This window comes from Aristolochia californica, unplaced genomic scaffold, assembly GCF_029961685.1.
Source record: "Aristolochia californica isolate CCGP_79_NKW_82.1479 unplaced genomic scaffold, dmAriCali1.0.hap1 SCAF_11, whole genome shotgun sequence".
Classification (NCBI taxonomy): domain Eukaryota; kingdom Viridiplantae; phylum Streptophyta; class Magnoliopsida; order Piperales; family Aristolochiaceae; genus Aristolochia; species Aristolochia californica.
The window spans coordinates 6,604,068-6,628,454 of record NW_027181782.1 but is presented as its reverse complement, the minus strand read 5'-3'; the positions used below and the strand labels follow the sequence as shown (position 1 = coordinate 6,628,454).

Below are 24,387 nucleotides of genomic sequence, written 5' to 3'. Positions count from 1 at the left end.
TTGAACGACCAGAGAGATAAAAGAATTTTTTTTGTAATCGTACGCCTGGATATCTGAATGGGAAAAGCATACAAAGGCACAATGAAAGGAAAACAACAGAGAAGGTGTTAAGTTGTGGAGCCTAATCAACGCCCTATGCTGAGTCGGTATGCGGATCGACATTCACAGTAAGTCACCGTGGGAGTTGGAAGGGGGCGGGAAACCCCCCTCCCGGGGGTGTGGGGCGGAGCCCTCGCCCGATCCACGATATATTAAATGTTGTTTCATTAAGGGTATTTTGGAGATTTTACTCTTGTATCGCGGTTTCCCTAATTTTCTCATTATAATTGAGAGGCGCCGCTATTAGGGTTTATCATCACCGAGAAGTAGTTGGAGTTGTAGCCTGAGAGAGGTTAGAGAAAACACTTGTAAGTGTGTACGATATTTCTTGTAAACTATTTCATCTTTATAGTAGATTACTACAGCGGCGGAAGACAAGACATAGTCTCACCTTGAGGTGAACTTGTATAAATCTTGTTGTTTATTTTTGTGTTTGCTTTACCTTTCTTCCGCAATTATTATTATTATTTTTTTAATTTAGAATTAGAGCGTTTAATTCATAACAGAAGGCTAAATAACTGACCTACCCCAACTAAACAGCCCATGCAATATTGGCTAGAAGGAAAGAAGGAACATCAAAGGAGACCAACCAATTAGATAGAGACTTTGTCTAAACAAGAAGAGAGAGAAAATGCATTGTAAGTGATCATTTGGTATGTAGATCAAATTGTTAAGTTGTGGAGCTTAATTAACGCCTTATGCTGAGTCGGTACGCGGATCAACTTGGGGTCTGGGGATGGAGCCCCCGCCAGGTCCATGATATATTAACTGATGTCTCATTAAGGGCAGTTTGGAAATGTTACTCTTGTATTGTGGTTGCCCTAATTTTCTCTTTATACTTGGGGTCCCGCTATTAGGGTTTTGTCATTCAAAAGAAGCATCATCAGTTGTTATTCTGAGAGGTTAGAGAAAAACACTTTTAGGTGTGCGATTTCTCTTGTAAACTATCTCATCTTCATAGTAAATTACTGCAGCGGCGGAAGATAGGACGTAATCTCACCTTGAGGTGAACCTGTATAAATCTTGTGTGTGTTTTCGTGCTTGGTTTTTCTTCTTCTGCGATTATTATTATTGCTCTCGTTAGTTTTGAATTAGGGTATCTAATTCCTAACACAAACACCTTAAAGAAATGATAAAGAAGCAAGTTATGAAAATCAACCAACCAAACTCCAATCGACCAAATGACTAGCTCCAAGATAAAGAGCAAGAAGGGCTTCTTAGATTCAATTCGGCTAACATATGTCACCATAATTTCTAAATGAATTTACATTATTGTTTCAAAGATTTTACAATCTATTTGGATATTTTTTTCAACATGACAAAGTATCATTTTCAAGGAGAAATGACTTTTTAAACGGGTAGTTTTTAGACGATCTGATCTCATCTATTTAAGTGATTTCATACCCGACACTATTCACCAAGCCTACCACAATAAAAAAGAAACTCTCTTTGCATGTTTATTGCTTAGTGATTTTCAAATAATTTAAAAAATGCCAACACAAGGAAGTATTTTTTAAATATACTAAGTACTCAAACCTATGATTTTAAAAATTTTGAGTGTACATGGGAGTTTTTCGTTCTGAACCTGATTGAGCCTATTTTGAAACCAATTGATTTGACTTCAATTGTGCTTTGGTTATGAGTCTATATTTAAACTCTAAATATTGAGTTTCACAAATATCATTGAACGTATACTCAGAAATCACTTATTTAAGATTAAATTGACCTACTAATTACTCTGGTAATATCATTTAGGATTGGGTGTACTTTTCTTGTACTTAATTTGAAAAGCAAGGGATCCTTATTGTATCGTAAACTAATCTTGACATAGATAAGTCTATTGGTAACTATCTTGACATAGATAAGTCTATTGGTAACTATTGAGAAATATCTCAAACGGGTTTAGGAGTTTGTACCTAGTTACCGTTGAACAGAAGTCCCAAATGTTGGGCAAGTATAGTAATTTGGACCCTACAGGTTTATTATTGTAGATGTCGTTATGCTATTAAATAACGGATTTAACTATGAGGTGCAAACACTTTGCTTGCTTTTGGGTTGTAAACCACTACAAATCTGTTGTTTTTTTTTTTGTGGTAATCTATCATTTGCATGATTTAATTGTTTTAGTGAACTTAGAATCTGAAAGTAACATTTGAAATTTGATAAAACTACTCACTCCCTCCATCACTTTTGGTTTATCCTTGTAGGACCTCATAGTAGGAGGATGGAGGTGGAGGGGAATGGGGGGGATCTCCTACAAAGATTTCTCATCAAAGAGCAACAAGATTGGATGGCTCATTCTTGTTAGTAAGCTCTTGACTTGGTACAAGGTGATCATTTCTTCATATGTTTCATATCAACTTGAGGGTCAATATGAATTATATAGCATTATTTGTTAAGAGTGGACTGTAATTTTATTTGTCAAGCACCCACAGGGAGAAAGCCTGTAATAGTTGACTTGGGAAGTATTAGCAAGGTTTTTGCTTGGGTAAATGGGCAGAGCATAAAACTATACTTCCATCGATCAACTTAACTTTTCTGGACCAGTAATATATCAATCGATCAGTCCATCGATCAATAAGTCACTGTGATATACCATTCATATAGAACCATTTTTCAATATCTAACAATTCATTTGGAATAAATCTCTCCATGACTAACCCAAAATTACTAACCTTCTTCCCCTCTCTTTATAGTAAGATTAGCATTAGAATAAGGACAGGTTTTAATTGAATTTGCAAGAGACATCTATTTGCTTATTTTGAACAATTATTTATTTAAATATGGAGTCCCTGAAACATGAAAAAGTCTTGTTTTCAGAAGGAAAAGGTCTTCACCTTACTTCTATAACCAATGATCTTGTTTTCCTGTTAGGTGGCCGTTCCTCCTCTTCGGTAGAAGCACCAGGTCTGGTAGAACCCAATCCAACCTACAAAACTTCAGTCCAGGATTGATAGACCTTCTTTAAGACAGCTACTGAAGAATTTAAAGACATTGGACGACAAAGGTCCTTTCATGGTTTATTTCAGACATCCACGATAAAAAATAATTGCATAAAAATAACAAAGAACAAAAATAATTAGCCAAGATATTTAGTCTATGAAGAAAAAAGAATGATAAACATCAACTGAGAGGGATTTGATGCCATCTTCCAAGCTGTATATAGATTATAAAACAGCTGAAAATATCATCAACCAAATTGTGTACTAACGAAGAGGAATCATATTTAACTAACATAAAGTAACTGTCAATGTAGTTTTTCTGGATAGAGCAATAGGTTTCCATTCTGGATAACTTACAGCACAGCTTCTCCTCTAACAAGAAGCATAAATAGATGGCAGTTCACACTTATGTACACAATTACCCAACTCTGGAATATATTTACTCTGAGCAAACAACTACATCACGGAGAATTTTAGACGGCTGTCACAGTAGACACCATGGAGTCCACTCCACAAACATTCCGGCCTCTACAGATCTTGTAGTAACCTTTCTCTCCCCAGTTCTCCCCCCATGAGTTCTTTATGATCCAGAATGGCTTCTCCTTGAGTCTGATGGGAGCATATCCTGCTGATCCATAGCCTACCAAAAGCACTCCATGATCCAATCTCCTGCCGCAAATGTAGGGGCAGGACACCCCGCCAATGTATGTCTGCATGAAAACTGCATTGATACCCACTGCGGGCCACAATAAAAACATGTCAACAACAACACAAACAAGCCCCTAACGCAAGGTTAAATACAAGCTTTCATCATTGAAAATTTTTAAAATCCATTAACCGCAGATTTGAATAGTTTGAATACACCCAAAAATTAAATCTCATTGATCACTCAAGACGATGACTAGGGTTTCTAACAAACCTGCAAGCGGACCATTTTTCACAAGATTTGCAGCAATTTGGTCTTCATCAAGGGAAACAACACTGAAGTTAGCAACAGAAGCTGCAATCTTTGTCTTGTCAAATTTGCACTGACCACGGTCAGTTCCCGTATAAGGGTAGTCTTCCTCTCGCATTAGCCCACCAGCTTTGAGTGTATACTCAAAAGCAGTGGTCATCAGCCCACCATTACATCCAGCATCACATGCACTGGGTTCGGAAGGATCACACTGCAAAAGTCCATAAGAATTCACTATTCAGCACTTCTCCAAATGATAAGAAAGTTATTTGTAATATGGCAGAGAACCTATTAATGCATCAAACACCTCCATGTGCAATGCAAGTTATTTAAATAACCAAGTACTCGACATTTAAATGCAATTCACAACAAGAGTATTGAACTGAGCCAAAATCCACTTCCAGATGCTGTGGAATAATCAATCATGTTGGTAATAATCAAAGCAAACTAACTTCCGAAGTTTTCATCAATGTCCTTAGCAAATGCTCATCAAGAGGCTGACAAACACAAACCAAGCTGTGAATCACCTCATGATAATGCACATAATGAGTTCCTTAAAAGATAAAGAAAAAATGGACCTAGTCCAACAATCAGATCCTGAACTTTAGGTTTTATAAAAGAGCAGTTCCATAAATAAGGAACTACTCCCAGTGAAGGACTATCTTGTAAAACGTCAGTCCAGGGTCTGATTGCTGGTACAAACCTACATGCTTCACAACAAAATTGAGAAGCTCCCTGCTCAACCTCAAATAAGATGAGTATGAAATTTCAGTGTTAGCTGAGGAGGTGATCCCCGCAACGAAAGCAGATGAAAACCACCAATATCCGGTTGTTTTTCTTTTTTCCTTCATGTTTTTTCTTGAGTATTACTCACAAAAAGACACAGATCCATACCCACTCCAGACACTAGCAAGACATGAAGCCAAGACCTTTCAGTAAGAAACCCACAGCTTTGGCACTGAGCTAAAAACTCAAACGACAAGCATAGGAAAAGGCTTTCACAAGCATTTGATAGGAAGAAAGACAAAAGTGTCAATCATTCTTCCGCTTCAGCATGCCAAACTGACATGACAGCCAAATAAATAGTCAGTGACCGAAAGTTACAGCATCAGCCATTCCAAACACATGAAAAAAGGAGGGGAAGGGGGGAGTAAATGCTATTTATCATCTAATCTTATGGCTTCAAGGAAAAAGTATCAGCAATATCCGATGAAAAAATCCGAAAAGCAGATGGAATAATTACATATTGCACTCTCGTCCTACAAGCAGAGATACCAGAAGATAGGCAGTTAAGATCTCATACTTCAACTGGACGACAAGAAGAGACAGATAAGCACTTGGTTTCCAACATGCAGAAGAGTCATGGATATAGAAACCAACCACCATTAAAAGCAGGAAGCCGAACAAGTGATTGAGCATAACATGAAGAAAGAATTTGTCAACAGAAAATCTTCCCAATCAGCATGGGAATACATAAACATATTCAAATGCTATAATTTCTCAGTAAACTTCTAGTAGACTGTCACTATAAGCAATAGATAAAAAAAAAAAAAAAAAGTCAAGCCCGGATATATGACCTATGTGCAAGTCTGCACTGCACACCCAGCACTTGGTTAAGTCACCAATCGGAGTCGTAAACAGGACTCTCAATTGAACCCGAAATAAAAACAAGAAATAATTGATCATATAGAACCTTCTCGTGAAAAGAATAAAAAATTATAAGATAGATAAGAAATATGGCAACCCGCTAAACTAACTCTTTGACTCTAAATTTCAGTACGGGAAATGATTGTGCATCAGTTTATTAGGCTGTTAGTTCTAAATAATAGAAGCATGAAAATTGAAAAGAAGAGATGAAAATTTGAAAGGTGCGACTTAGAAGAGGGAAACATATTGGATAAAAAACACCCAAACCTGATGGTCGCAATCCACAAGCTGTTGCTCGCTAAGGCTAAGCAGTTTCCCCGTCGCCAGGAAATTAGCACCTTCAAGCGCGGCACTAGCACTGAAAGACCAGCATGAGCCGCAAGAACCCTATGCACATGAAGAACAAAAGTCAAATTTTGGAAAAAGGAAACCATTGGATGGGGGAAGATAAGAAAATAAGAACCTCCTGCCATCCATTACTTCCGATCGTCAATTAAGAAGAATTTCAACAAGAGGGGGAACCCCATACCTGGTTCTTAACAGGAGTAACAGCCCCTCGATCCCTCCAATCAAAGTCAACCGGCAAATTGTTGGTAGGTAGAATCGGAGCCTTGCGGGCTTCCTTCAGGAAAGACGGACGCTTCAACCCCAAATAATTGCGTTCAAACTCCTCCGGGGTGAGATCGCTGAACTGGGTGACCCCATGAACAGCAGTGGGGTCCAGCTTCTGATGACGTCGTGCCCGGCGTAGATTCGCCTTGAAGACGGAGAGACGGTAGGAGTGCTCCTCTGCGTTGGCGTACTTCTTGCCAAACCTCCTTCGGAAGCTCGCGAAGTGGATATCTGCATCGAGAAGGAGGTCATCCTGCTCCTCGTCAACGACCTGACGAATAAGGGAATCTTCCGCGCCATCAAGAGACGAGAAGGCGCAGGAAGCTGTGAAGACGAGAAGGGTTAGAAGAAGAAAAACGAGATCTTTCGCCATGGCAGGGGTTGGGAGAGAAGAAGCAAGAGAGGATATTTGGGCATCCTCTACTGGTCAGCCTCATATAAGGGTGTTGGTTGGTTTTGACGAATGGAATCATGCCACGTAACTTCTCTTTTTTTCCTTTTTTGTCATTTGTTTACACTGGCGTGCAAGCAGCAGTCCAAGTCAGGATCGGCAGAAAGTTTATAACGAGAAGATTACTGTGAGACGCAGAGAAATAAGGAAGGTATGACTTATGAGGTTCAGTCGTTGTTAATCTCACGGGCCTCTCATAATGGGTGCTTGTAGCGGTATTGACGTCAGGTCTACGAGAGCAGTAAAAAAACGTAAGAAACTGAAAAAGCGACAAAAAAGCAGAGAGATGAGGGAATACGGAACCGACTTTTAGTTGCTTCCGTTTCCCCCATTTTCTTGCCCATAAAGCGACTAATGAAGCCGCAAGAGAGGATCTTTTCCTTCACTCTTCTCCAGTAATTTTTTAAATTTTTTTATTATTTTTTTATTTTTTTATCGGAGAGCACTGATCCGGTACAAAAAACCGTCTGGTGTGAAATATGTAAACCAACTATCTCAACGATTCGATCACAATCAACGGCTATTTCAGTCATCCGACTCCACTATTCAATCATGATCGAACAGTTGAGATTTCACATGTTTCGCACCAAATAATTTTTCGTATTGAATTAGTCGTGTTTATCTGGACTCTCCCCCCGATCATCTTCAACTTCACGTGGGTAATCCATCTTCCACAAAAAATTTGGAGATTTAAATAACAATCTCATTTCGAGATTTAAGCACGGCGGGACATACTCCTTCCATTGGTTACGAATGGCTCATAAAATGCTTCCAATCAACTTCATCAATGAATTATAGTGGCCCACCCAAGTGTGACTTTTGTTACACTCTCATAATGATTGGTGTAATATCGAAGGATACGAAAGTTTACACTTCATTCTAAACCTTAAACCCTAAACCCTTAACGACACCTGAAGGAAGCCACTCTCTCTGTTATGAGTCACATTCTCAAATATCTCTTTTAAGCAATTCTTTGTTTTTCAGGATTGTTTGTTGCTGCTACAAGAAAATAAGATTATGAGAAAATTATTTTTTCTTTAATTAATAAAATCGCCTTATTAAAAAGATTCTCTTTGTTTAGACTTGATGTTTGTTTTTATATTATAAATAATAAAAATTAAAATTAAGTGATAAGCTTGATTTGTTTGTGTTATACTTTCGTATTGGAACAATAGATAACTTTTTTTTTATCCTTTTTATTTACACTATCTTTGTCTGGATGTCCATAGAAAATGAGAGAGAAAATGGAAGAGAAATATAGTTTTTTTCTTGTTTGGATATACGTGGAAAAAAATAATAGGATTTTAAAATTTTGATTATTAACATTTTCTCCCTAGTTTCTATTTCTTTTCTTTTCTTTTCTCTCTATATTCCATCTTTTGTGAGAGAAAATTATTCTCTCTTATTATTTTTTTTCTCTCAATGATTTTCTGCTGCCAAACCACAACAAATTATTTTCTTTCACATTTTTTTTCTTTTCTATCGGTTCCAAACAGACTCTTAGCGAAGTAATTGCTTAATTAACATTCATATTCCCTATTATGAGTTTCATTAGAGAGTCATTGTAAAGTTAACAAATTCTCCACACCTGTATATCATTCTATTACAACTGTTCAAACCATTGTGCTAAAAGGCTCGAACCTATTCGGAAAACAACCCCACGGATCTTATACAAGGATTAGCCAGGTCGATACAAACAAATATTCCAACACTCCCCCGCACGGGGAAAACCCGTGGACAAATTCACCAGAAATACTTGGGACAAAATTATGTGGGAGCAGGACTCGAACTTGGGACCAACCTGCTCTGATACCATGTTAACCAAAGAAACCGAAAACAAAACAGAGATTCAAAGAATGATTTTTCGATGATCTATTCTTCTCCGTTTAGGAGGCAATTTATAATACATTACATGCTGATTTTAGGATCAATTTAGATCTTAAAATCAAGGAATAAAATTACAGGATCAAGGAAACAATCCGTTTCCTACAATCTCGTTAATCAATTTACAAACAGCTCATTGCAGGCTTGCAAACACTCCCCCTTAAGTTGGTGCATAGATATCGGTCATGCCCAACTTGTCAATTATACCATGAAATGCCTTCCCTGATACTGCCTTCGTGAGCATATCAGCCAGCTGACTCTCCGATTGAATGAAGGGGAATTGTATGATCTTTGCAACGAGGTTATCTTTGATGAAATGACGATCAACTTCAACATGTTTAGTGCGATCATGTTGAACTGGATTATGTGCAATTTGCGATGGTTGCCTTGTTATCACAGTGGAGATTCATCGGTTTGGCGTATTCAATCCCTAAGTCCTTCAGTATATTCTTTATCCATAACAACTCGCATACACCATGAGTCATGCCTCGAAATTCAGCTTCGGCACTTGATCTTGATACTACCTTCTATGTTTTGCTTTTCCAAGTGACCAGATTCCCTTCCACAAAAGTAAAGTAACCCGACGTGGATGTTCTGGTTGTCTGATCACCTGCCCAATTAGAATCTGTATATCCTTCAATATTAGAGATACCATTTTTTGATAATAACAAACATTTTTCCTGGAGCACTCTTTAAGTATCTCAAGATCTGATAAACAATTTCCATACGTTCTTCACTTGGTGCATGCATGAACTGACTCACAACGCTTACCGCATATGCTACATCTGGCCTTGTGTGTGATAGGTAGATTAATCTTCCAACTAATCGTTGAAAATGCCCTTTGTCTGCTGGGATTTGATCAGGAAGAATTCCGAGTTTATGATGCATTTCCATGTGTGTCTCTATTGGTTTATAGTCAAGCATTCCGGTTTCGACTAAAAGATCTAACACATATTTTCGCTGTGAAAGGAAGACTCCATGTTTCGATCTTACAACCTCAATTCCCAAAAAATATTTAAGTTGTCCGAGATCCTTCATTTCAAATTTAGTGGCTAAATACTCCTGTAAAGCTTGCATTTCACCTGAGTCATCTCCTGTCACGACCATATCATCAACATATACAATTAAAGTTGTTACATTTCCTTCTTTGCGTTTTATAAACAAAGTATGATCTGAGTTACTTTTTTTATAACCAAACTCCTTCATTGTAGCTGAGAATCTCCCAAACCATGCTCTAGGTGACTGTTTCAGCTCGTACAATGACTTCTTCAATTTACATGCTTCACCTTGACACAAAGAACCACTTTTTACGCTAGGTGGTAGCTCCATGTATACTTCTTCTTCTAAGTCTCCATTGAGGAAGACAATTTTAACGTCAAATTGTTGCAGAGGCCAGTCTCGATTTGCTACTATAGATATAAGAATGTGAATTGCATTGATCTTAGCTACTGGTGCAAAAGTATCCTGATAGTCTATCCCATACCTTTGCGTATATCCCTTTGCAACTAGTCGAGCTTTATATATCTGTCAATACTTCCATCCGGTTTGAGTTTCAATGTGAACACCCATCAACATCCAATTATTTTTACTCCTTTAGGTTGGCTAACAAGTTCCCACGTGATATTTTTTTTGTAGAGCCTCCATCTCTTCGTTCATCGCTTTTTCCATTTTTTATCAGTTAATGCATCCTACACATTACTAGGAATAGAAACCCTGGATAATTGATCAACAGTAAATGCATACGATTTAGTCAACCTATGGGAGGACACATAGTTATTGATTAAGTATTTGGTCTTGGCTTCAAGATCAGGTTCATACTGTTTTTTTGGAATTCCCCTATTCAATCTTTGTGGATATCTAGGGGTATATTTTTTGTAGGAAGACATGTTTCATTAGACTCATCAAACACAAGATTCGTATTTACCTGAGGAGAAACATCCTGGGTTGATTCTTCAGTTGTTGGTGCAGACGGGGGCAACTCTGGGGGTTCTTTAGGAGAAATTACTGAATCACAGTCTTGTTGCACATCATGACACTTGAAAAATTCATTCACCGCTTCTAACTCAATAAACTTAGTACCTCCGCTATTTTCTTGTGGAACATTCTCTTCACTTGAACTCTCCCCCTGAATAATAAGGTACTGATTCATGGAAGGAGACATCTAGAGTCACATGGAGCTTGTTGGTGTGTGGATCATAACACCGATATCCTTTTTGAAATTCAGAGTAGCCAACAAATACACATCGTTTGGCACATGGATCAAGTTTATTTCGCAAGATCTCTGGGATATGAACATATGCGGTACACCCAAAAATTCGGGGTTCAAAATTCGGAATATGGGGAATTGAAATCAGGGATTGCAGCTTGCGTAAAGGAGTTTGAAAATCTAGTACTCTAGAAGGTGTTCGATTGATGAGGTAGGCAGCAGATTGGACAGTTTCGCCCCAATAAAATCGAGGCATGTTCATGCCAAAGAGAGAGGCACGTACTACTTCCAAAAGTTGTCTATTATTTCTTTCTGCTAATCCATTATGTTGGGGAGTATAGGTGCAAGAAGTCTGAAGACGAATTCCATGAGTGGTCAGAAAATTTTCTAGAGAAGCATTAACAAACTCAGTAACATTGTCAGATTGCAAAACACGAATCTGCTTTTGGTATTGAGTTTGTATCATTGTGTGAAATTTCTGAAATGCTAGACACACATCACTCTTTTGTATAAGCAGAGATACCCAAGTCATTCTAGTGTATCTTCTGAAATGCTCTGATACCATGTTGAAACCAATTATGCTAAAACCTTGAGGCATTAGTGAGAGGCGCAACAGGACCTTATATAAGGACTGGCCCAAGCGATACAAATACGGTTCCACACTCCCCCGCACGGGGATTACCCGTGGAAATTCAGTGGCCAAATTCGCGGCCTTCAGGGGGAAGCGGGATTCGAACTCGAAACCAACCTACTCTGATACCATGTTGAAATCATTGGGCTAAAAGGCTCGAACCTATTAGGAAAGCAACCCCACAGATCTTATACAAGGACTGGCCCGATCGATACAAACAAATATTCCAACAACAACCCTGTTTATTAGGTATTTGAAAAGAATCTAGCAAACTTATTGGATTTTTTTATGATTTGGATAAATCCAACCTATGATACCAAATAAGTTTATTCGATTTATTAATCAAACTCAAAACTCCCATATTATGTTTTGTTCATATTGGGTCTCTACGTCCTTTTTATCTCAACTTGAAGGGGAAAAAAAAAAAAGATTTTACATCTATGAAGAATTTTTCAGTAAAAGAAGATTGACGACCAATAATCTTTTTCATTGCAAGCTGAAGTCTTAAACTCTAGATTGAGTAGGAGAGTTGAACTTCTTTCCTAATGTGATATAAATGATTTTACAATTTTAATTCTCGAACTCTTCTTGATTTTCTCTAGTTCACTTTTGTTTGCTAATAAAGGTGATTTTTTTTAAAAAGAAATTGTTGCTACTAGAGTGCAAGGTATTTTTTCTGTGCATATGTTAAATCATAATAAATGAGGAGATAATGAAAATACAATAAAGGAAATGGATAAAGAAAATTTAATAAGGAAAAGAGTTATTTTTTTATTTTTTTTAAATACTATAAAAAAAAATCTAAAAAATAAATGATCAAAAGGTGATAATGGAAATATTAAAAAGGCTATAAAAATGCATACAACATACAATATGTCAAGAAAATAACACCACTTGTAGAACTAGTAAATATAAATATTAAAATTCATAAAATAACATAATTCACCTAAATTAAATTAAAACTTATTTTTGAAAGGAAAATATGAATCACTAATTGAGAAAATAAAATAATTAAACATAAGTAAAAAAATAAGAATATTGACTACTAAATTTAACTAAAACTTTAAAGTAGTAAATTAAAATAGGCAATAAAAATATTAAATAAATAATAAAACTTGAATAGATAAATTTATTTTTTAATAATATTTGATAACATATATTAATTTGTGTTATATAATAAGTAATTAATTTTTTAGGAAATATTTTTTTACATTTTATATTATCTCAAAATAAAAACAGAAATAAATATTTTGTAAAATAAATATGAAAATAAAATTATTATTTACTTTTACTATTAAATAGTAAATAGTTATAATGATAAAGTAATAAATGTTTAATAGTAACTTAAACTACTAAATGAAGTAAGAAAATTATAAATAAATGAAATAAATAAAAAACATTAAATAAGCAGAAAATCAAATAATCTGAAATAATTAATATAAATTAAAAATAAATATTTACTATTTATAAAATAATAAAATTAAAATTAAAATTAAATAAATGAAAGTTGACAAATATTTTTTTTTACATTTTTACATTTTAATCCTTCATTAAAAATATTTATTTATAGGTTATCTTACGGTTTATAATATTGTCAATATTAACTCGCTTATACATCAAAACAGGATTTTGGGTGTTACAACCTAGTTTCTCTCTTACAGGCTTCTCACCCATTTACAAGAGTTTTCACTACGTGATTTCTCAACCTCCTTTCCTACTAAAAAAAAAAGTCTCTTCAAAAGAAGGCTTTCGGTCACCTGTATTGAAGCTAATGATATACTGTATAAACACATTTATGTGGGTTTTAGGGACCATCTCAGCTACTCTTGATTGGTGTCTTCGTTGGATTTCTTGTATTCTGGCTTAAGCTCGTAGGTTCCTTGATTTGTTCCCCTCTTGTTGTACACACACAGATCATTTAGTATCTCTTTCAGAAATTGCTGCAAGAAAGAAAGACCAAGTTGAATAATTAGCTGCCACATAACAACAAAAGTTACCAATCTATTGCCAAACATTCTTCTACACTGCTCCCTCTTAAATAAAATAAATCTGCCGAATGCTCCCTCTTGATCCAAAAAAAAAACCACATTAACCACAATAGTGGAGCTTTTTTCTTTTCCCTTGAAACATGAGCAAAATAAAAGAGATAAGATTCAAAACAGCTGAGACCAGTGATATTCAGACGTGGGTCTTCAAAGGGAAAGAGAAAATGGTAGCTACAGTTAGTTAATCTTACAAAATTATCATCTTCTCTTTGCAGGATGCATAACACTAGCTTAAAGCAAAGGAAACATAATCATCTAAGCAGCCTCACGCTTGGGATGAAACATGACTTTTGGCACTTCTGGTTATGGAAGAGATTAGTAATAGAGGAAAACTAGAGAAGAATAGAGACAATGATATTCATGTAGATATCATTCCACTCCCTCTATCTTTAATAAATTCACACCTTTTTCTAAATGAAAAACTTCATGTAGCCATCACCAACATGGTAGGGACAGGGCTATGAAGATATTATACATGGAGACTCAAATAATACCATACATTGGTAAATATTGACCTTATGGCTTTGAAGATGGGCAGGAATCTTCAAGCAGATTAAATATATCTACTGGTCCTAACAAATTATAGAATTTATAATTACTGGGAGGGAATCTTCTTTAGATGGAGTAACCTAAACTGAAACAGTCTCCAAGACTTGGAACTCGAAGTAAAGAAAAAAAACATGTCAAAGTTAACCAGAACACCCAGAAACCCAATCAAACCCAGTAAGCTAATGGGTCACAGGTGAAACAAAACAAGCCTGATAGGCGTTTTGGATACTCTAAAAAATTTCTAGGTTGTCAAGCCTTCTGGCCTCGTTTGACCTAGTTCAGCCAGTGGTTCCAATCCAAATCTTATAACTACGCTTCCTTGATCTAGGCTGTTCTCAAAATATTCTAAAATTTAATCCTCATCTGCCATGAATTTCTTTGTAAGAACCAGTTTCCCTTTCAAATATAGCATACTATTTCCATTGGAAATAATATAATTGCAGACAGAAAGTAACAATGGATTGATGAACGTACTGCAGGTTGATCTGTCTCTGTCACTAATTGCTTCAGTGCCCAATTTGGCTGCCTTTCAAAAAGCTTAAACATGATATCCTCCAGTTCTCCACGTTCACGCCTTGTTCTTTTCAAGTCGGCTCCCTTTAGAGGTGTTCCTTTTTTCTTATCCTGACAAACATAGCAATAAAATTCAAAAATCAGTTGATTATATCACAAATTATTAGCTTGAAACTTCTCCCTTCAACAAGTTTTTTAAATGCCAAAAATTACATTTAAGGAGGTTATCATTGGATCATTCTGTAAGAGGTAAAGCTTATAGGTTCAAACAAATATGCTAAACATAAAGACTCCTTAGCTAGTCAATACTGAAAAAGGAAATGTGCATCATCTTCTTCTTTATTTCTTTTGGTACAGATGACAATGTCTAAACAAGAAAGGATAACCCAGTACCTTTGAACCGGATGCCATTGATCCAACCATTCCTGGCATTGGCCTCATATGTGCTCCATGGTCATTGCTAATTACCTTGAATAGTATGAATAAAGTAAGAACAAACAGATACAAGTTTTTTAAAAAAAAAAAAGTAGTTAATTTTTTTTAAGTACAAAAACTTGCTTAAATATTGCAAAACATGATTTTCATTTTCAGGAATCATACTACAAGTAGTTATAAGTAAACCGACTTTCACTTTGGGCCTTGAATTTGTTCCCTGCTAGCCCTAGTGCCTTGCTCTAGATACAGAGGTCACAAATTGCTCAGGAGAAAAATGATTTTGTAAACCATAAAAATTCTTGCCCAGGATTTGAACTAAAAAGAAAACCAGCACAGTTTATTTTCAAATTGATATTCATCCTAAAAAGTCTAGATAATGTTTATCTTTTTTATTTTCAGAAAGGTTCCAGAATATGGTGCAGTCTATTCCAGTAGTAATTGTGTCAGGAAATTGTTCAAATGCATGCCTTAACCCAGTCATAACAGAGGAAAAAAGCAACAAAAATAACATCGGTAGGAAATAATAAGCTGGAAATTATATACCTGCACTTGTCTACTTTTGATCATGGATTTAGTGGTTCTTTCACGACAGAGTTTGCGATACTCCTCCATATTTTCATTGTTTGGCTTCATGTCAAACTTGTGTTCCACTTTTCCTTCAATTGAAACTTTTCCTGTGAAAGAGAAACAGCTATAAACAAAAAACACCATAACGTATCATTTAGTACTCACTGGCCTATATCCAAAAAATGTCAAATAACTTTTTCTTTACTAATCGTAGATGATTTTTTTATTTCTTAAAATGGTATTATGATTTGTTCTTTAAATGGAACCCCATATCCAAGTTGATACTTGAGCCCAAGACCTCACATTAGAAACCCCCCATGTGCATTGAGCCAAAGGCCAAATCTACAGACTTATATCTTCTAGAATGGCTTCAAACACAGCTTTATTGTCTGAATTGTGAATGAAAGTGGAAAGAAGTTTCATACAACTGAAAAAAAATGTGAAACCGATTTCAGATTACCACTGATTGTCAAAGGGGACTACAAAACTGCGATTTCATGGGTGAAGGTGAAACAGAATTTCCCAGGAGTTTGATCAGAAAATTTCACAGATTGATCATATGGCTGGCTCTCTTGAGATTATCTGGTCTCATGTTCACTGCAGTGAGAATTCTGAGGCGCATAATTTTTCAAAAATGTGGAAATTGCAGGAGTATTGTTATTTTTTCCGGCTCTTCTCCTTTTTAGACCTTGACCTTCCCATATAGTAGCCTTCTGGCCCCTTTGTATTCTCTCTTTTTTTTTTTTTGAAATGTCTTTGTATTCTCTCTTAATAAAACCTTTCAGAGAAATAAAAAAAAAACCAAAGATCTAACATAAAAATAAAATAAAATAAAATAAAGCTTACGATCCACAAAGCATCCGAAATATGCTATTCAATCAATGACTTTTAAGTTCAATCATGAGGAATGGGTTTTTTATTAGATAATTCAATAAAAACATTGAGTAACTTTTGTTAAGGAATAGTCCCACATGGATTAGTGAGTACAAAGATCTTGAGTTTATTAGTTAGGAAAGAGGTTTCCTAAGTTGGCTAGTCATTTTGGGATAGGGCCTTGGACCCAATTTAACATTGGTATCATAACACATACTCATATGTGGGCCTGCAACTAAAAACTATCTACATGTAGAGCCACAAAAGAGGGCCTACACCTAAACTGCCTACTCCTAAATTATCCACTTGTAGAGCAACAAAAGAGGGACTACACGTGAGGGGGAGTGTTAAGAAATAGTCCCACATGGATTAGTGAGTACAAAGATCTTGAGTTTATTAGTTGGGAAAGAGGTTTCCTAAGTAGGCTAGTCATTTTGGGATAAGGCCTTAGACCCAATTTAACAACTTTGTCGAATACAAAATTGCATCAGGCTTGCTTTTGCCAACTACAAGCTTGATAACTTTCTAAGAAAAAAAATGACAAATAGTGCAAATTCTTATGTACCGTGATAAACAAAAATATAAAATAAAATAGAATTTAAATATATAATAATGTTTTTGAGATGGTAAATATATAATAATTTGATGACCATAATACATAAAACTTAATTGGATCATTTACTAAACCATTTTTTTGTTTTAAGCTTTTTTTTGAAAAATATTCAAGAGTGACGATATTTAAAAAACCATTTATTAAACTTCATTTCAATCAAAACCACGGAATGAAAAACCTAATTCTTTTAACTCTATAAAAGCAAGGGGTAATTCGGTAAATTTTCATTCTAATAACCTCCATTCCTTCAAGGATTCCAGGAAACAGTGTTTATTAGATTATTGACATACCTCAAATGACCTTATTACAATATGTAAAAAATTTTGCCATTTCAAGAAGAAAAAAAAAACTGAAAATCCATATCTAAAACTTTTCTTTACCAACAGACCCCTTAAGCAATTGATTTTTTTTTTCACAAATAAATTAGTCATAACTAGGTTAATTGCAACAAAAATCATCAGTGAATTCTTTGTGTTAGTGGGATTAATCCCGCATAGGAAAAAGCGTTCTAACTTTAGCTAGTCATTTTGAGGCCTAGATATGGTATTAGGGTAGAGAATATGTCTTGTTGGGCCTAGTTTGTGCCTTGCCCATTTGTATTGTCCACATCTCAAGCCAGATATCTATTTGTTTAGGCCTAGACGTGATAGGAGCATTAGTGCAGTCAAGAAGACTTGTATGGGTACTTGTTGAGAATAGGCTCCTAACTTCGACTATTTTAGGATGGACCTAGACCATCCAACTTTAACACCTGAGATATAAAAGTGCACAAGTCTTATGGATATTTTCTCCAATAATAAGATGCAGAGACAAGTTCTGCAAAGTATTTCTGAGGTTAGTGAAACATTTCTAAATAAGATAAGGGAAGGTTTTGTTTATTTTTCTGAAATAAGATCCATAAAATGGACTACCTACCTCAACCAGAGTTTTAGGAACTACAAGAAGAAATGCCTCCATCCAAAAATAAAAAATCGAAAAGGGCAACGGAACAAGTAGTCGTTCTTCAAATTTTACTCAAATACTCAGAGCAATCAAGTACAATTATCTGATTTCAAATAGAAATAATACAACTAGAAGCATCAACATCCACAGAAAATCCTTACCCCCCATCCCCATAAAAAAGAATCCAGACACAATGAAACAAGTGGATCTAAACTGAATTGAATTGGACACGAAGATCGTGCATTCACATTTTATGAAATGCAGTGGAAAGAGACTCAACAACAAGAATAGTTCTCACCTTGTGATGATGTCTCTGAGAATACACACATAGGCACAAAATCTTTAAACATATTCAAGGAGTAGCTCTTAGGTACATTGATACCCTCATTGCCAGTCAACTCCATTGTGAACTGATTATCATGCAAGTCACATAAAATAAGTAGTGAATAAAATGTTCTGCAAAAAAGGAAGAATTACACCATCAAAATTTTCATTAAATAACTAATACTAATTCTGTGTAGGATTATGGGAAAACAATAACCTCGTGGTTGTTTGAGGGTAAGAAACCGTGGTGTGAGAGTGGAGTAATAATGCATTTGATGGGCTAAGTGGTTGAATGTTGTTTGGAGACAGTGAGCAGTTTCCCTTACATTTAAGTTGTGCTTGCCTTTTCCTTCTATAATTGATCATTTAAACATAGATAGATAGAGAGATAGAGATAGAGATAGAGAGATGGAAGAGAGAGAGAGAGAGAGAGAGAGAGAGAGAGAGAGAGAGTTGTATGAATTATCAGAATGACATGTCTCAACCATCAAATTTAGTTTTCCTTCTCTCAACCATCTAGTGTTTCCTCTCTTTCATTTTTCTCCTTCCTCTTCAAAGTTCTGATATCCTTATTCTACCACCCTGCTCAATATTCTTATTACTTTGACACAGAAAAAAAGTATATTGAGATGGTCTAGAGACCAGTTGAATGCAAAGGAATAATTACTAAAAATAGGAACAATACAGTGTAGGAGATATCTGAAGATACAAGGAAAAGAAAATAGCACAATAAAGGGAAAAAAAAAGAGAGATCATGTTAGTTTCAATATGAAGCCATTTAAGCACCAATGCTTCTCTTTAACTGACAACACTTGCAGTTGCATAACCAATAGCAAGCTTAAAGCTGAAATCAAGTACCTGGCAGTGCCTTGACCTTAGGTTAATTGGGTTTTGTACAGAAAATATGCACATACATAAACATACGTACACACAAAACACATAAAACAGAAGTGCAGACTTGAATACCACAAATAGACAGCTAGAGTAGCAATAGCTGACAACTCTATGCTTGTCATACCTGGAGAGAAGTATTGTCAGCTTGCAGGGGATCTACAGAGAGGACAACCTTTGCAACAGGTTGAGAAGAATCGGGAGGGTGGGTTTGCCATGACTTTGAGACCACTAGAGGGCACTTCATCAGCCACACGGAGCGCTCCGCCTTGCTAGTCTCCAAATTGGCACTCCATTGTTCATCGGCCATTTCTTTTCAACTGACAAAAATCAGGCTTTATAAACAGATTACCAATGACCCAAAGATTTACATAGATAACAATTTCAATCACTGGGTAGATGATAAAATTATCAAACAGTTGCATACACAAAGTAAAGAGAGGGAAAAAATCATCTCATTCGGGAGGTGAAATTATTAGTGAATATTATCACATTAACCAAGTCAAATGAGCCGTAGTAAGCCTAAAAAAGGTAGAATTTCTAACTCCCAAAGGAGAGAAGTCTGAATTGACAATTATGATAGTTAAGATTATTTACAAAGAAAATAAATTTCCAAGAGTTCCCTGAGCTGTCTTCATAATTCTGCTAAGAAAAATGCATGCATCCAGCTGTACAGAGGCATAAACCAAAAGGAAATGATTGCCCATGCCTAAGAAGATATGGAATTGCAGACACTGAAGCAGTTTTCAAGTGAATACTGAAGTAAGATTATACAGTAAATAAAGGAACAAGTAAGGTCCTGTCAGCTCTTCCATGGCCTGTCAGAATTTTCAATAGGCCACTTCTACATTATTTTATTGAAAAGGCCCTTCGAAGATCAATTAAATAAAAGGTGATCCCTTATTTTCCCACTACGATTGATTGGATTTAACAGTGATGGTGGCAATGACACAAGAAACAAGGGTACAATCTCATTGAGAAAATCAGCTATGAAAACTATGTAAGTCAAGTAATAAAGTAAATCAGGGAATACCGTTCTTTCAAATACATAAAAGACTTATTGATATAGCATAAACATAAATTCCAACCTTTATGGAGCACAGTGACAAGCCTTAAAATCCCCAAAGTCTCAAAAACCTATTAGTATGTTTAAGAGCATACATCTATAATGGCACCGATTCATATTAAAACTGAAGGTGATCTCTTTCTCTCAAAGAACATTCAAATGTGAGTCGTATAAGATTCTATGAGGGGTAGGATTGGGGTTTGCTCCCTCGATCTTGGAAATGCTTTTGAAGAAACTATGGATTCAGTAAGAAGAATAATTTTCCCCTACACCTAGTAACTCCATTCCAAAGACTGATGAGCCAAAGATGGAGTATCTCTACATAACCTGCTACAATTCTATAGGTGAAGGTCTTTTTTCAATTTCGTTATCGAAAAAAAAAAAAATCAAAAAACATCCGTTGACCTCTCTTACTGATGATGGTATGTTCAAGAGGCATCATGATTCCCTTCCATAGTGCACGAGGTTTTCTGCCAAATGCATATGCTTCCAAGATGACCATTAGTGCTCTGTCCTTAATTCCTTACTAGAAATAACATGTGCTCTGAATGTCCACTGAGAGAGAAGTTCCTACGGTTTTTTGGACCCACAAAACCTATTCTTTCAAAACTCAGAAATTCAGTTGAAAAGTTGTAGGCAAACGGCAATTAACCGATTTTATAATGTCAATATTAAAATAACATCCCTTGAATTATCTGTATCTAAGATCTCGAATAAAATGATGAATAGGAAAGGCAAGGCATAATCTTACAAGTGACCAGAAGGGCCTAATTTCAAAGTCATATATAATCACAATCTGCAAGACCAAAGTTAAGGTTACATTTGTTTAGGGCATTTCAACAAACGAACAAAAAAAGCTGCACACAACATGGGCATTCAATCTCAGCCACCATGCACAACGAAAGCGATGACAACTCGAGCAGAATACAAGCATTTTTTGTGAGAAACGCCAAAAGACATTTTAGCATAATGGTTCCCGAGACCTAAAAGCATACCGAAATTATCGTATACCACTCCATGAATCATGAATTCTGTTTTACACTACGTACCCGAAAAAATAAACTACGGCAGGGGGGTCAAGCAGGCGAGGCTACGAAGGAGAAGGGGATGGAACTAGAAAGATATGAGCAGTGGAGGTTGATGGGTCACCAGCTGAGAAACGATTGGAAGCTTGGGTAAAAGTCGATGCAGAAGCACGCGAAGTCTGTTGAACTTCAAACTGTAAACCTTCTGATCCCGCTGCTGTACGCACTAAACTGAAGTTTACTAATTCGAATAAGCCTCGTAGACGACGGAGACGAAATGTCGAATATTTATCGCATGGCCGTAGGGCTGGTACTGCAGTGGCAAACGCGGTGATGCAAGGAGCGACTGGTACAAAATAAAAAACAAACAAGAAACGTTTGTATATATTACACAGACTTCTAATGAACATTGATATTAATCAAATAATTAAGGTCATTATTAATTACTTCATATAATGAAAAATATTAAAATTACCAAGATGAAAAAAGATTAAAAAATCATATAACGGATAACACTATCTCCATAGGCTTCTTCTCAAGCTGTAGTCATCAAACAAATATTTATTAAATAAAACAAGAATATTCGCAACAAAATATATCAGAATGAATAATTATCCAATACTTGTTCACCTTTTAATTTTTTTCTTGACAACATAAAGAACTTGAATCCAATCGCCACCACAAATCAAAGCTTGATTGTATTTGGTGCCAAGGAAAAACGATATGAGTCTATTACTCTACTACCAGCACTAAAGGTAAACTCTAAGGCTATTATAGACATGGGAATTACATGAATCTCTACTGTCATCTTAGATAATACCCAAAATTTCAAGTTATTTATTTTTCACCATTCTAAAATATCAAAATCATAATGTAAAATTTTCTCACAAATATACACATATTTTTTAAGATAATTATCCAATTCCAAGGTGAATTTACCACTTCCACTTGTTTCACATAAGTCATTAACTTTGACTAACTTGAAATTGATGAAGAATATGACCTATAAATTATAGAAACACCTCAAGAGCTACCATTCCAAATAGTCTCTTCATTACTAATTCTCACATTACATGTCACTACATATTCATCATAAATCTCAAATATGGTATGTCAAACTAAGTTTACATTCATTCTACTTTCCACCTAAGAATATATCTCCAGAAAACACATGTCAATCAATCTTAATTTGACAATTGGATACAAAATTGAAGCAACAACCATCAACAACTTGCACTCACCCCAATACTTCTAAATTTTTCTTTTATTTAACTAACCTTTACCTAATAAAAATATTTTCAATCATAAAATAAAGATTTACAACTTTTTTTACCCAATATATCTCACTGAGGTACAAATTAGAAGTAGGGTAATCACTCCCAAAAATGATATGTACGACTGCATTAAAAACTTTTAAAATCTCACACACCATTTTAACTTCTCCCAATTCATCAAGACTTGACAAACAATCATAAATTGGCTTTCTATCCCAAAATCTAGGAAACACTTCTTTGAATTTTAATGCACAAGACAACATATCCGAAGTAGAGTTCTAATGAGTCGGACACTCAATGACTAATCTTTTTGCACCTACCTACAAATAGTGCACAATTTTAGAAAAATTGTAAAGTATACCTCAGATTGATTAATGAACTAGACACTCTCACACACATTCTCAATGATATCCTTAATTTTACCAATACCATCTTGGAATAATTAATTTAGAATGTAAGGACAACAAGGACCATGAATCAACTTCCTACCATAATGCAATTTCCTATTTCTCCAAAAATCATCTTTCAAAACTTTCAAACAAACATCATTATACACAACGCTATCACTGAGATATTAAATACTTTATTTTCAATTTTTCAATCTTTCAAACACTTTTAAATAGCATATGTTATGTCAATATACCATGATAAAGAAGAGGATCAAGCACAAAACTCAAGACGTTTTGTAACTTCCAATTACTATCAATGAAATGCCCAGTTATTACCCTATATTCAATTTCTTTTTAGACTTCAAAAGATTCGTGGTAAGATTAATCTTATTAATCTCTTTTAGTATAGTTTTTAATTTTTTTCTCTGCCTCATACACTTCCACACAGTCCTTCTTAATGGTCTTATAGGTTATTTTTTCATAATTCACATTTGCCATCTTCATTACAAAATTAAGTCTCTCGTCTTCTACTATCGTTAATGGATGCTCATGCATAAGAATCCAATGAGCAATGGCTACTCTCATTATACTTTGATCTTATTTGCCTCCAAAATCCATAAAATAAAGGCTAGCTAAACTCTGATGAAAATTAGAGCTCACTAATGGAAAGTTTATGGTTTTCTATTTTCTTAAAATTAGCACTTAAAATTATAAATTAAACCTAGATGCACATAACCAATTAAACACATGTGAGAGTGTTGAATTGAGAATATAAATTAAAATTATAAGTTGATATCAATTAAACGAGCAAATCTCAATGTGCATATAAAAGCCATATAAAAAAAACATTCAATACACATGCAAATAAGCAAGGGACATAATTTTTAGTTATCGATGTTCCCCTATTGGTAGTCACCACCCAAAAACTCTTGCTTGAAAATTTTCCACTATATTCTCTAATAGCTGAAAATCAGAAAGAGTTTTGCTCCCAATTACATGATTTCTAATCTCCCAAAAGATCTAGTACAAAGGACTAGATTCTAACTCTAGTCAAGCAGACCCCTTCTAGATTCTTGATTTTAGAAACTAATTCCTCTAGTTTCTAGGCACTAGAGAACCTATAGAAAAAGAAATGAAAATAAAAAAGTAGAATAGAAACTTGCAATTTGTTCTTAATATGAGAGACAACCCTTGTCCAAATGAGAACCAAGCTTCCAGACATTTAAGCATGAATGATTGAAGTAAAGGATCTTAGTGGAACTAAGTATGCTTTGAAAATTTTGAGAGATGTAGGAAGATTTGAGAAAATGAAGGATTTTTTCTCAAAGAGGGAAAAATTGGACATTGATGCTCAATTTATTTTTGCAGAGTTTGGGTATGCAAGTAAAAACTCAACTCATTGTCGTCAAGATGTTTAGAGGGGTATTTATAAGTTTCCCTTTCAAACTAGTCAG

General features: G+C 35.3%; 2 protein-coding genes across 3 annotated transcripts; both read right to left on the bottom strand.

Moving 5' to 3' along the window:
* Positions 1-3,298: 3,298 nt before the first annotated feature.
* On the bottom strand, positions 3,299-6,663 carry LOC137944362 (cysteine protease RD19A-like). Its single transcript, XM_068790023.1, has 4 exons — positions 6,173-6,663; positions 5,911-6,030; positions 3,961-4,207; positions 3,299-3,777 (listed from the first exon to the last, which is right to left on the bottom strand). The coding sequence occupies exons 1-4, from the start codon at positions 6,626-6,628 to the stop codon at positions 3,515-3,517; spliced, it is 1,086 nt and encodes a 361-aa protein (XP_068646124.1). The 5' UTR covers positions 6,629-6,663; the 3' UTR covers positions 3,299-3,514.
* A 6,315-nt stretch (positions 6,664-12,978) lies between these two features.
* Positions 12,979-21,593, bottom strand: LOC137944135 (transcription initiation factor IIF subunit beta-like). Of its 2 annotated transcripts, none has more exons than XM_068789679.1 (7): positions 21,295-21,593; positions 19,307-19,499; positions 18,263-18,374; positions 15,513-15,643; positions 14,928-15,002; positions 14,496-14,645; positions 12,979-13,367 (listed from the first exon to the last, which is right to left on the bottom strand). In XM_068789679.1, exons 2-7 carry the CDS (start codon positions 19,487-19,489, stop codon positions 13,248-13,250), a joined length of 771 nt encoding a protein of 256 aa, XP_068645780.1. In that variant the 5' UTR covers positions 19,490-19,499; positions 21,295-21,593; the 3' UTR covers positions 12,979-13,247. The 2 variants fall into 2 exon arrangements, with proteins under 2 accessions (XP_068645780.1, XP_068645782.1); XM_068789681.1 differs by lacking the exon at positions 21,295-21,593 and adding an exon at positions 21,241-21,257.
* Positions 21,594-24,387: the final 2,794 nt, after the last annotated feature.

Excerpts from the sequence above, each read along its gene's own strand:
- LOC137944362 (XM_068790023.1), bottom strand. The coding sequence starts at position 6,628 with ATGGCGAAAGATCTCGTTTTTCTTCTTCTAACCCTTCTCGTCTTCACA. Across the intron at positions 6,031-6,172 it reads TTACTCCTGTTAAGAACCAG|GGTTCTTGCGGCTCATGCTG; the intron begins GTATGGGGTTCC and ends TCATGTGCATAG. Across the intron at positions 3,778-3,960 it reads GAAAAATGGTCCGCTTGCAG|TGGGTATCAATGCAGTTTTC; the intron begins GTTTGTTAGAAA and ends TGTGGCCCGCAG.
- LOC137944135 (XM_068789679.1), bottom strand. The coding sequence starts at position 19,489 with ATGGCCGATGAACAATGGAGTGCCAATTTGGAGACTAGCAAGGCGGAG. Across the intron at positions 15,003-15,512 it reads TCAAAAGTAGACAAGTGCAG|GTAATTAGCAATGACCATGG; the intron begins GTATATAATTTC and ends ATACTATTCAAG. Across the intron at positions 13,368-14,495 it reads CAGAGACAGATCAACCTGCA|CAATTTCTGAAAGAGATACT; the intron begins GTACGTTCATCA and ends TCTTTCTTGCAG.